The 13,852-nt window shown below is 33.0% G+C and overlaps 1 protein-coding gene across 1 annotated transcript; it reads right to left on the bottom strand.

Moving 5' to 3' along the window:
- Positions 1–8,114: 8,114 nt before the first annotated feature.
- LOC109819004 (Peroxidase superfamily protein) lies at positions 8,115–10,346 on the bottom strand. Its single transcript, XM_020384577.3, has 5 exons — positions 10,192–10,346; positions 9,814–9,962; positions 9,538–9,729; positions 9,212–9,377; positions 8,115–8,956 (listed from the first exon to the last, which is right to left on the bottom strand). Exons 1-5 carry the CDS (start codon positions 10,262–10,264, stop codon positions 8,550–8,552), a joined length of 987 nt encoding a protein of 328 aa, XP_020240166.2. The 5' UTR covers positions 10,265–10,346; the 3' UTR covers positions 8,115–8,549.
- Between the last annotated feature and the right edge of the window lie 3,506 nt (positions 10,347–13,852).

The raw sequence follows: 13,852 nt of genomic DNA, 5'->3' as shown, positions 1-13,852 counted from the left end.
GATAAAACATGCTAAACAGTGAAATATCGTGAAATAAAATCCTTGAAAGGCCAAATATGAGGATTGTTACATTAATAAATTTATTAAAATAAAAAAAAATTATAATTTTTGACTGTTAAAAAAAGGATTGTAATATTAATTTAGAGGCAGTTGGTGCGACAGTTGATGAAAGGGTCGCAATGTTAATATAGAGGCATTTGGTGCGACAGTTGATGAAACGGTCGCAATTCCAATTTTGCGACGGTTTGTGCAACGGTTCTGATAACCGTCGCAAAATTGCCTGGTGACGGACGACTCTGCGACGGTTCCCAAACCGTCGCAATGTTGTCTTTGCGGCAGTTATAACCGTCGCAATGTAGGTCATATAACCGTCGCAAAATCGTCATTTTCTTGTAGTGACACTTGGGAACATTATCTTGTGACCAAGGAATTTGTCATTCATAGTGATCATGAATCACTTAAATATTTGAAGGGTCAGCATAAATTAAATAAAAGGCATGCAAAATGGGTTGAGTACCTTGAACAATTTCCTTATGTCATCAAATATAAAAAAGGCTCTACAAATGTAGTGGCTGATGCTTTGTCTAGACGCCATGTGTTATTAAATATCCTAGGTTCTCAAATTCTAGGATTTGATGATATTAAGGATTTGTATGAGAAAGACCTTGATTTTGCTAACTTTTATTCTTTATGTATTCAAAAACCTTACCAAGGTTACTATATTTCTGAGGGGTTTCTTTTTAAAGAAAACAAACTTTGTATACCCCAAGGATCTATTAGGAAACTTTTGGTTAAGGAGAGCCATGAGGGTGGGCTCATGGGGCATTTTGGAATGGAGAAAACTCTTTCACTTTTGAAAGAGAAATTCTTTTGGCCTCACATGAAACGTGCTGTCCAACGGTTTTGTAGTAGTTGCATTGCTTGTTTACAAGCAAAGTCTACCACAAAACCTCATGGATTATACACCCCCTTGCCCATCTCTTCTTCTCCTTGGGTAGACATTTCCATGGATTTTATCCTTGGATTGCCTAGAACTCAAAGAGGGAAAGATTCCATCTTTGTGGTAGTGGACCGTTTTAGCAAAATGGCACACTTTATTCCATGCCACAAAGTGGATGATGCAAGTCACATTGCTAAATTATTCTTTCAAGAAATTGTGAGACTTCATGGGTTACCTAAAACTATAGTTTCAGATAGAGATGTTAAGTTCCTAAGCCACTTTTGGAAAACTATTTGGGCTAGGTTAGGAACTAAACTTCTATTTTCTACCACATGTCATCCCCAAACTGATGGGCAAACTGAGGTAGTCAATAGGTCTCTAGGGACTATGTTGAGGGCAATCCTCAAAGGCAATAAAAAGTCATGGGATGACTATCTCCCTCATGTGGAGTTTGCCTATAATAGAGTGGTTCATAAGACCACTAACATGTCTCCTTTTGAGATTGTTTATGGTTTTAATCCTCTCACTCCATTAGATTTATTACCTCTACCCGATGTTGCTTCCTTTATTCATAAAGAAGGCACCTCTAGGGCTGAGTTTGTCAAGAAATTACATGAGAGGGTTCGAACTCATATTCAATCCCAAACTGAAAAATACCAAAAATATAATAATAAGGGTAGGAAAGAGGTTATCTTCAAGGAAGGTGACTGGGTTTGGCTCCACCTTAGGAAGGATCGGTTTCCTTCCAAACGAAAGTCCAAACTTAGTCCTCGAGGGGATGGTCCTTTCCAAATCCTTAAGAAAATCAATAATAATGCCTATGTCCTAGATCTCCCTTCTGAGTATGGTGTTAGTTCTAGTTTCAATGTTGCTGATTTGTCTCTTTTTACAGGACTACCCACACAAGAGGAAGATGCTTTGGATTTGAGGACAAATCCTCTTCAAGAGGGAGGGGATGATGGAGGAGGCCCATGGACTAAGGGCCCAACTACTAGAGCCATGGCAAGGATGATGCATGAAGAGTGGGCCCAAGCCCAAGGAAAGCCCACTACTTTATTTTGTTGGGCTTTGTTTCAAGCCCATTAGATTAGGGTTAGCATAGGAGTGGGCCTTAGTGCCATGTATTTCTTTTGGGCCTTGTATTTTCGGCCTAGTAGTGTAGGAATGTCATTTAGAGGTCATGTGAATTTAGGGTTAATTAGGTTACATGTGAATCTTCATTAGCATGTAATTAGAAGCACATTTGGAGTGCATTTCGGCCATGTGCTACACATGCACAAGGTGTGATCCGAAATGCAACTCAAATAGCTTCCTAATTACATGCCAAATGAGTGCATATGGGGGGGTGGCCGGTTGGCACCAAAATTTGAATTTTAGAATTCAAATTTTGGCGCCTAGAGTTAAGTTAACCATACCATGGTTTTACTTAACTCTAGGTGAACCCAACTTAAACCCTTAACCTAATTTCTATTATAAATACTTGTATGACCGGATTGTAGGATACTTTTGGATGATATATTGATGAGATTTCTTACCATAGAAATTGCCTATCCGAAAGTCACTCTCCTAAACTCTACCCTACTTGAGATCCTCTCCTTGTAGAGTTAGGAAAGCATTCCTTCTTCCGGACTTAGCTAGACGCAAGCTAGAGTCACATTGGAGCTTCTTGGAGCCTCCATTCCTTGTCAATCTTCCAAGGAACCGAGGAGCATTGAGGGAATTCTTGAGGATTTCCAAGTGGAACCTCATCACAAGCCTCTCTAAGCTTCAAACAATAACACTAAGTTAAAGTTGGACAAGATAACAGTGTTGTTTCGTCTTACTAGCAAGACGTGATATACAACTAAATAAGTAAAAGACTTATTAATAGAAAGAATAAATTTTACAATGAGTTTTCTTCTCTAAATTGGATCTCTATCTTTTTGAATCTTCAAGCTTACCTACATAAATGTTTTAATAAAGATGATCGTTACAAATCCTTGAACGTCTCTCACTGATTTCTTTCGTCTATCATCATTTTCATTTCTAGTGGAGAGAATTGTCTATTGGTGCATTAATTATTTTCATTAAATGTATTCCACCAAATTGTCACTTCTTAGATGATCAAGGAAGTTACTTATTGCCTTTTAGGTACCAAACGAGTGAAGTCATGTGCGTGTCAGGTCAAAACAAATTTTTCTGAAAAATTCCATGATTTAAGGGATTTGCTCATCCTTTTTTGACAAAGCATTTCTTTTTGTTCCTTTCATTATTTATGAGTACTAAATAAATTATTTTACTTCGATCTATTGAGGAAACATGTGAAAAAAGATTGATTTAGTTATCAGATATCATAAATGATATTGATCCAAAATATGTCTTACAAATGGAGTGTTTCATGTGTTAGACTTAATATCAATATAACTAATCATCTTAATAGACCGTCTTATATCAATTCGTCTTATTTATTGATCTAAAAACTTCTCTCTAGAAAAAAAAATTATGTTTGTTATCATTAAAATTTAAAAATTAAGGAGTTTAAATTTTTTTTGACCGAGAATATCTTTAAATCCATGGAACTATATAAAATTAACACTTTGTTTAATTTATAAAAGAAAGTGAGAAGAAGAAAAAAAATAATGGAAAGTGATATGATCATTTAATTGCTTGATAAGTGAAAAAAATATATAATGACATAAATATCTCTAAGTAAAAAATATAATAAAGGGAAAAAAAATAAATATTGCATCAAAAACTAACATAAATTTAAAACATCTATTTTACCTATTAAATATAATAAAAAAAATAAATATGTGAAAAACAAAATTATTTTTATTTATTTATAGTGAATTTCTATACTAGCTACTATACTATATAATAAAAAAGAAACAAAAAAAAAATTAAGGGGAAATATAAAAAAAAAATAAAAGCTTAAGGTAAATTCAAATCATTTATTTTTCTTTGAAAAAAGTAATTTTTATAAAATAATATTTTTTAATAGATAGAATAATAATTTTATCGATTTTAAAATTCTTTGTTATTGTCTTTCTCAAATTATAGATAGAGAACTTTAATGTTAGATCTACCACATTTTTCTTTCCTCTCTTGTGTGTTTGGCATGAATAAAATAAACAGATGGGTGAAAAGGATAATGATAATAAATACACACCTTATTCTCTTGCAAATCACTTCTTCTCCATTTTATCCTCCTATTTTTATATTTATCATCACATTACATATCGTATTCATCAACTTTTAACTCAACTTTTCTCCTTTCTTTAACTCTCTCCTCCCTCCACCCCAATGTACTCAAAATGGGGTGAGCATGTGACATTATTTGGGTAAAAATAAGAATACGAGAAATATAGGGAAAAAAAAAAGAGAAATAAAGTAAATTTAGAAATATAAAAGAAATATGGAATAGACAAATAAAAATTAGCATGATAATTGAAACAATCAATTTTTTTCATCGAAAATATATCATACTTTTTTTCCACAAAATAATGAAAATTACTAGAAAATATTAATATCTTTTTTTCCAATTTTTTACCAGCACAAAATGTTAAAAACATAGGCTATTAATGTCCATATTTGCAGTGTTATGAAAAGGAATGAGACACATTTTTTTTTTTTTTTTATCATTTCTCACCATTTCTTCTACCATCTGAATTTTTTGCCATGCATATGACTCTGTTCTTTTCCTGCTGCATTCACTGTTCTCTCGAGAGGATTGCTTTTGTTGATTGCTTATTCAGCTTGACACGCATATGATGGCATTGGAATCATTCAGGAACGAGACAAGTTCATTTTGTTGGGCGCTATGTTTTGCCAAATTAAGATCACGTTTTTATCTTCTCTGCCTAAAGAGGATGCATGTTTTATAGTTTTTATATTTGTTGAAGGGAACAAACAATTAATGCCTTAGTGGGACTCGCATTGTAATGCTCCTGTAGTCCTGTTCTTCCTTGAACAACTACTTTTGTTCCTCATTGTTTTGGGCCTTTTCACACTTTTTTTCTTTAAGTTAATCATTTATACTCTGTAAATTTTTTTATACTAGTAACTAATTATATCTTTTTGTGTCATGTCACTGTTAAAAGTAAATATGTTTATAATGACATAACACAATTAAAAGATATAATTAGTTATCAGTGTAAAAAAACTTTACACTGGCAGTGTATAAGTGATTAACTCTTTTTCTTTTTCCCTTTTTTGGATAGGGACTTGGTATGCTTCTGCTCGGTGTGTTAGGGCTATATTGGTAGGTTTTCCCAATTATTGTAAGGTCTTTGGCTCGAATTTTATAAATTAAAAAATTTTAATATATTTATTGGTCTTTGAATTTTTAATTTTTTTAATAAGGTATTTTAATTTTAAAAATTATAATCAAATCCTTAACTTTTTATTTGTTTAGCCGAGTTTTTTTAGTTAATTTGTGGTGGTTCCAAACTGTTAACTGTTTTATTAACTCTAGAGACCTAATTACAAACATTATAAATATCAAGGATTCAATTACAATTTTTTTTTTAGTTTAGGAACTTCATTAAAATTTTTCAAAAATTCCATGAATAAAATAATATATTAAACCTTGAAAAAAATATGATTGAAAAGAGAGATTTTACTTAAGATGACGAGTTGAGTCTAATGATAATAAATAATATTTTTTTAGTAAATCAAGGTATTTCTTAGTTGAGAGTTAAAGACTAATCTCTTGAGTTACTAAGATTCATTTAATAGGCTGATCTCTCTCAACATATATTTTTTCATGTATATTGACCAAGTATCAAACCTTGGAGACCACATACTTGATAGATGTTCCTACTGTAAGTCCACGGTCATCGTTAAGGTCACCGCATCCGAGGTATTGTCCACTTTAGCCTCGTTGGACCGTCACGGTTTTGTCCTTTAAAAGGTACCTCGGTGGGTTAAGGAGGGAGGGTGTTTATAAACTACCCTTAGCCTCGACTCCTAAGCGATGTGAGACTTTTAGGCATACCGGAACAAGCCCCCAGTCGATACTAAGGGGCAAGAGTGGGACTTTTAGGCATACCGGAACAAGCCCCCCAATCAATGCTAAGGGGCAAGAGTGGCATAGACCCTCCTTCTAGCGCCAAATGTTCTTACCATAAGTCCGCTGTCATCATTAGGGTCACCGCATCCAAGGTATTGTCCGCTTTGGCACTCGTTGGGCCGTCACGGTTTTGTCCTTTAAAAGGCGCCTTGGTGGGTTAAGGAGGAAGGGTGTTTATAAACTACCCTTAGCCTCGACTCCTAAGCGATGTGGAACTTTTAGGCATACTAGAACAAGCCCCCCAGTCGATGCTAAGGGGCAAGAGTGGCCTGGACCCTCCTTCTAGCACCAAATGTTCCTACCATAAGTCCACGGTCACGTTAGGGTCATCGCATCCGAGGTATTGTCCGCTTTGGCCTCGTTGGACAGTCACGATTTTATCCTTTAAAAGGCGCCTCGGTGGGTTAAGGAGGGAGGATGTTTATAAACTACCCTTAGCCTCGACTCCTAAGCGATGTGGGACTTTTAGGCATACCGGAACAAACCCCCAGTCGATGCTAAGGGGCAAGAGTGGGACTTTTAGACATCCGGAACAAGCCCCCCAATCGATGCTAAGGGGCAAGAGTGGCCTAGGCCTTCCTTCTAGTGCCAAATGTTCTTACCGTAAGTTCGCTGTCATCGTTAGGGTCACCGCATCCGAGGTATTGTCCACTATGGCACTCGTTGGGCCGTCACGGTTTTGTCCTTTAAAAGGTGCCTTAGTGGGTTAAGGAGGAAGGGTGTTTATAAACTACTCTTAGCCTCGACTCCTAAGCGATGTGAGACTTTTAGGCATACTAGAACAAGCCCCCCAGTCGATGCTAAGGGGCAAGAGTGGCCTGGACCCTCCTTCTAGCACCAAATGTTCCTACCATAAGTCCACGGTCATCGTTAGAGTCACCGCATCCGAGGTATTGTCCGCTTTGGCCTCGTCGGACTGTCACGGTTTTATCCTTTAAAAGGCGCCTCGGTGGGTTAAGGAGGGAGGATGTTTATAAACTACCCTTAGCCTCGACTCCTAAGCGATGTGGGACTTTTAGGCATACCGGAACAAGCCCCCAATCGATGCTAAGGGGCAAGAGTGGGACTTTTAAACATCCGGAACAAGCCCCCCAATCGATGCTAAGGGGCAAGAGTGGCCTAAGCCTTCCTTCTAGCGCCAAATGTTCTTACTGTAAGTTCGCTGTCATCGTTAGGATCACCGCACCCGAGGTATTGTCCACTTTGGCACTCGTTGGGCCGTCATGATTTTGTCCTTTAAAAGGCGCCTCAGTGGGTTAAGGAGGAAGGGTGTTTATAAACTACTCTTAACATCGACTCCTAAACGATGTGAGACTTTTAGGCATACTAGAACAAGCCTCCCAGTCGATGCTAAGGGGCAAGAGTGGCCTGGACCCTCCTTCTAGCACCAAATGTTCCTACCATAAGTCCACGGTCATCGTTAGGGTCACCGCATCTGAAGTATTTTCCGCTTTGGCCTCGTTGGACCGTCACAGTTTTATCTTTTAAAAGGCGCCTCGGTGGGTTAAGGAGGGAAGGTATTTATAAACTACTCTTAGCCTCGACTCCTAAGCGATGTGGGACTTTTAGACATACCGGAACAATAGATAAAATTATCTACTAACCATATTGTCACACCTTGTATTATTTGAAGGATTACTTTGTATCACTATAAAAAAATGTTACATACGATGACATAAAAATATCACTATAGATATAATATATGTAGTATAAATGTATTTGACAAATGAATATACACAATTTTAATGTTAATTTTAAATAAAATTCAACAACATATATTATACATTTCTATAGTCTATATCTATATATTTTTGTTTACAATATATCAATATATATTATATTTATAATAAAAATACAAATAATTTTTTAGGATAAATATTATATCACCATAAAGTATATCATTACATCATAATTTTTTTTATAGTGTATATAGTGAGAACATTTTGTGCTATTATTAAGTCAATCAGAAAAACATTTGGCTTAAAACGTTTGAAACACAATTCTAACAAAGTGCCTTTCGAATGGCACATGGTTTTATATGAATTAAGGCGACTACTGAAAGACAAATACAATTAAAGGAATGTTTGGGTTAACTTTTCCAATAACATTTTTAGAAGAAAAAAATGAAAAGGAAAAATAAAACAAGATTTATTATAAATTAAAATTAATGTATGCACAAGCAAATTTGTAAATTTTTTTTTTAAGAGAAGTTACATAAGAAAACTACTTCAAGTTTATCCATATAAGTCTAACTCGACAAAGGAGCATACATAAGCATTGAGTCATTGACAACGAAGAAGAAACACCCAAAAGAAACTTTTAACATGTTGGGCTGTTATCTGGAGTAACATATATATCTGTGAACAACATCTTAGCAAGAGCAATGCTCTACCCAAAAGCAAACAGTAGGCCCAATGGCATTATGGTAACCCAGGCCCACTTCCTCCCACGCATTTATTTCTTATAAAGTTTGACCCTTTTATTTTGATCCACAGTGGTGCATTATTATAATGTATATATGATAAGTATGATGCAGAAAAGGCAAGGTTATAGATGTATCTAATTGGCATTAAGGTAGCGACAATCCTTTCTGATTTCTCCTTGATCTCCGCTAATAGGATTGGTCTCCGACAACAAGAGAATGGCCCTTGAGAACTGTTGGTGAAAATATTCGTTGTCGTTGGCCATCTTTTGGACATAGGGTGCGGTTCTTGGGTCAGTGGCCAATTGTTCATCCACAGAGAGAAGACCCTTGTGCTGCAAAATGTTCTTGTAGTAGTTGTTGTCAATGATCATGGGCGTTTTCAGATCGTTCCTCGAATACATCACAGCCTTTGGATCAGGATTCGGTGTTGGACACCGGCGCTTCAGGTACTCTGCGTGTGTAGGGTCTAGAGTCTTGTCCACTGTGGGGTACAGTCTCTCAACTAGATTCACGCAGTGAACTCTTCCCACTGAGTGAGCTCCTGAATCAACCAACACATCAAATATATGATTATATTCTATAAGTCTCATGCAAAACTTTCTAACATTTTTGTTTTTTCTCGTTGGCCCATTTTTTTTTTAATAGATAATATAGGTTTGCGCCTAAAAGGTTAGGCATCTTTGCATATTGCTTATTATTAAAAGGAGGTTAGATTTATGTTTTGACTTTTAAAAAATGTTAATTAAAGTTGGAATAATGGGTGTGAATTTATGTGAAACAATGTGATGTTTTGTACCTAAAAGAGCGACTGTGGCTTCAACGTCAATGGCAATGGCTTGAAAACGAGACAGCACTAAGGATATGGAATCATTGTGATTTGGAATGGAGTCCTCCACCTCCGTTACATAGCTTTCTTTGCTGTCCCTTCTCCCTGTCTTCATTTCAATGCTTGGTCCTCCCAACTGCACGCACGCACGCACGCATCAACATTAAATTAATCATATCCTTCATCTCTAATTATAACACCCTTTCCACTAAAATTAATTAATTTAGTTTAAAATAATTTTTTGTCTTTTCATTTAGTCATTAATTAATATTAGGAAGTATTTGTTTGACACTGACCAAGGCAATGCCATCTCTAGCAGAAAGAGCAACAATGTCAGCGCATGACACTGTCGAGGGACATTCTTGTTCAACCGCGGCTTTGATGGTGTTTACGTATTTGAAGTTTCTCATCCCAAAACTTCGAGACGACGTTTTCTCCGACACTACTCCATTCGGCACCGTCTCTAAAAGTAGTGATGCGTCGCATGACTGCAACATAATTCAATTAATTAATTGCTTGATACATTATTGTTCATTAACTATATATATATATGTGTGTCTTGATATATATACCTTGACCATGCAATCATGGAAGAGATTTCTAACCCACGACACAGCAGTGTTTCCATGCTTGTTATATAGTTGCGTGACTTGTTGCTTGATGATGTCTTCTGCTTTGGGGCAGCTTTTCGAGTAGTAATTCACCTCAAGTTCGCTTTTGCCTATAGAACAACAATTAGTACAACTTCTAGCTACATCATTATTACAATTAATAAAAATGCATGCGAACCATATTATTGAGTACGTAGTCTCTTAATAATGATAATTTCCTACAAACTCGATCATGATGCATATTATATGACATGTAAATTGTCGTGACCGGTGTTTAATTATAAATGATAATTAGTTAGATAGAAAGAAGAAAGAGTAATTAAGTAGAATATAAGATACCCAAATGAAAGTGTAGGAGAAGGAAGAGAAGGAGGAAAGAGATGTTGGAAGAAGGGTTGGTGGGCATGGCCATGTATAAGTTGAAAATTGTCTCTTTGTGATGTGGGAAAGGGATTTTGGAAGGGTTATATAGAGGTGTGGTTTGAGTGGAAGCATGTTGGAAGAGTAGAATAAAAGGGTCCAGTGCAATGCATTCTCCACTATACGCAACTTTCTTTGACCACGCTCATGGCCACACTCAAACGCCACACTGCAACTACCTTATATTATGGATAGGCTAAATTAATGTTTTGCTTCATTTAATTGTTTGATTCGGCTTTATAATTTTTTTAAATTATTTAATAGTCATGTTTTTTCGTCTATTCAAGACAAATGGGGGATAAATAACTTTACTGTTTGCATGTGTGACACAATAAAAGAAATTTGTTACTACTCATCTTCTATTAATATTTTAATTAATGATCATATGTTGATAGTTAATAGAATAGACACCATTGTATCATTTTTTAAAAATATTAAGAGATTATTAATTTAATTTTTAATAATTAAAAATCAGAAATTAATTACATATATAATCATTTTCATATAAAATATGGAATCATGTTATTAAATAATCATATTCATATACATGGTTGGTTATCTACAAAGAAAATGACCAAAAAAATCGAGGTTACAAATGAGAGTAACTTTGATCTTTCAAAAATATAATTTTAGATTAGAATCTTGTGAGTAAATAAAAAATGTAGTTAAGAAAAGAGATTTTACTAAAAATGTTTAGTCAAGAGTCTCCAATAATTATCATCAAAATTAATATTTTATATTAATAACATTATTAAAAAAAAATAATAAAATAAGCCAAAGATTTTAAGAGATCATAAAAAGAAAAAATATTATTTAAAACACATTATTTATCTTTAAATTGAAAATAAACATGAAAATAAAAAATGAATGAAGGTGGTACCCACGTTATCACGTACATACATCATTCAAAGTTGGAAAAAAATAAGTAGCGATCTCCAAATTTTATATATGCAATATTTCTATTTATACATAATACAATAATTATAGGTTGGTTAATTAGTTGGCAACGATGATATGCATTATTATGTCATAGAAAATATATATATTAATATTCCTATTTTTGTTGCAGACAGCGTAAAGGTGCATATTTTAGAAGTAGTTGGTTTTAACATTTTTGAAAAATCAGTTCTAGTCGTTTATCGGTTTTAGTAAGTATCTTGGAGTGATTTTTGTTTATAATACCGAAGGGTTACCAATGGAGAGGGTATAGTGTGATAGTATGAGATATACACACATGGAGTACATCATGAATAATAACACTTGATAGTATGATAATTGTTGATTATAATTAACATCAAAGAAAATAAAAATAACTCATTATTTATAATTAAAATTAGAGTTAGTATTGATTAATTTGAATTGATGTGAATGACTAGAAATTCACATGTTTAAATCTTAATTCTTCCAAGTACAAAAAAAAAAATTAAATTGAGAGAAGATGTCCACTTATTTAATGTTTAATTGTTAAATCTCTAAGAGAGATTGTCTTTTGTGTTTAATAAAAAATACTTTTTGATAATAAATGAAAAATATCATTAAAAAAGAGTAACTTATATTGTAATAATGTATATTAATATTAAAAAATACCTTATATCGCAATTAATTTAATTATTATAAAAGAGATAATTTGTATCATAATTAAATCAATGTCCGCTAAAAGATTTTAACGTTTATTTTGTTCAATAACAGGTATCCTTTTTAATTAGTTTTTAAATTGAAATCAATCAAACATCAATAAAATTACCATTTTAATAATAATTAAATTAATTATGATATAAATTACTGATAATTCTTATAATAATTAATTTAATTATAATTAAAAAAGCTTATATCATAATCATTTGCATTAATATTATTATTTTCACTATATTGTGGAATATTTTTCTCAAAACAAATTTCTAGAAAGACGGATATTTTAAAAAAATAATAATTTAGGGGGTGCGAATAAGAATCTCCTAAAAAAAGAGAGAATTTATTATGAGAGATGAGAAGGTTAAAATATAACCCTTAAATTAATTAAGTGAGAAAAAATTTAAAATTTAATCAAGTGAGAGAAAATTAATCTAAGAATTATATTTTAACCCTCTCATCCCTCATAATAAATTTTCTTTCACTTGATATGCTCCATTCCTACAAAATATTAGGTTGTATAACTTAAACATTGGGGAAGGGGTTGGGTGGGCGATGCCTAACCACAAAAGCATAACTAATTATTAATTTACTTCTTGAGTGGATAAAGCTAAAATATATAGAATATTATTTTGATTCGCTTTGAATAGTTTAGAAGAATAAAATAAAATAATTTTGACTTTGGGATCGATTTGGAGCAATAAAACATAAAGAATAAACTTAAAGTTGAAGCATGAGAATAATTTAACAAAAACTAGGAGTCGGATTTGAAAATTTTCCAATCAAGTGCTTTGCCTTACCAGACTACCATTTTTTTATTTTTGAAAAAAAAATCCAACAATAATAAGTTAAAAGAGACAATGTTGGCCATATTTTAAGGTATTTGTCACTATGATTTTTTTTTTCTTCAAAATCATAATATGGATATAAGATGTTTGTTATTAAAAATCATAACTAATTTTTATCGGAGATTGTAAACATATACAAAAGATATATTCTCTTTTACATTTTATTTATTTCATACTCAAAATTAATATTTGAATCTTGAATAATTTGATTAAAAAATATAAATTATTATAACTTGTGAGAATTAATGTTTATTTAAAGAATTAAATAAAAAATAGAAAGAGTTGGTGTAACTCATAAGTAAAAGATGTGAGGGAGATATAATAGCCTCTTAAATTGGAATACCATGTCATTCCTCATTGTTATTAGTGGTATTAATTATATCCACGCTGAAACTCATACTTACCAATTACAAAACACCTGGTTCTAATTAAACCATCTAAGAGGAAGGACCAATCACACTTTTCCGGCGTCTTTGTGGGATCATATGTCTTCATTTTAAAACAACAAATGTTGTTTGTGGTTGGAACTTTGAAATTAGCATGCAGTATTATTTTAGAGTAATGATACTCTTACGTGAGTTTTTTTTTTTTTTTTTTTTTTATATATATAAAAGATAGAAATAAGATTATTGATATTATGGAAAGAGATAAAAAGAATAAATGAATTGTAGAAAAAGTTTTAAAATTAAATTTATTTAGTGTATCATTCATTATTTAATGTTTTTAAGAAGCTGTTTTAGGTGTTTGTTTGTTTGCAGGAATAGATTAAAAGAAGACATTGCTATCTATCTAGCTAGCTTAGTCAACATAATCCATAGCGTTTTAGTTTTCTTTGGCATAATGATTTCATAAACTAATTGTATGATCGATGTGTTAGACTGTCACAATCTCATTTCTGAATAATTAATGTATTAAGAGTGTAATATAGTATACGTCAAGACCTATAATATACGTCTCAATTATTTAAGCAGTAATGATAACCTTTTTAATATCATCGGGTCCTCCTCGTGTCAATCATCTTTGTTGCTTCTAATATTTTCACTCATCTTAAAACGTGGGTCAAATGTAAGTCAATATTAAAATTTTAACCTAACTTATGGGAT

This window comes from Cajanus cajan, chromosome 7 (genome assembly GCF_000230855.2).
Source record: "Cajanus cajan strain Asha chromosome 7, NIPB_CcT2T_4, whole genome shotgun sequence".
Classification (NCBI taxonomy): domain Eukaryota; kingdom Viridiplantae; phylum Streptophyta; class Magnoliopsida; order Fabales; family Fabaceae; genus Cajanus; species Cajanus cajan.
The sequence above is the reverse complement of the archived record's forward strand: the minus strand, read 5'-3'. Positions and strand labels throughout refer to the sequence as shown.

Excerpts from the sequence above, each read along its gene's own strand:
- LOC109819004 (XM_020384577.3), bottom strand. The coding sequence starts at position 10,264 with ATGGCCATGCCCACCAACCCTTCTTCCAACATCTCTTTCCTCCTTCTC. Across the intron at positions 9,730-9,813 it reads TCCATGATTGCATGGTCAAG|TCATGCGACGCATCACTACT; the intron begins GTATATATATCA and ends ATTATGTTGCAG. Across the intron at positions 8,957-9,211 it reads AGCCACAGTCGCTCTTTTAG|GAGCTCACTCAGTGGGAAGA; the intron begins GTACAAAACATC and ends TGGTTGATTCAG.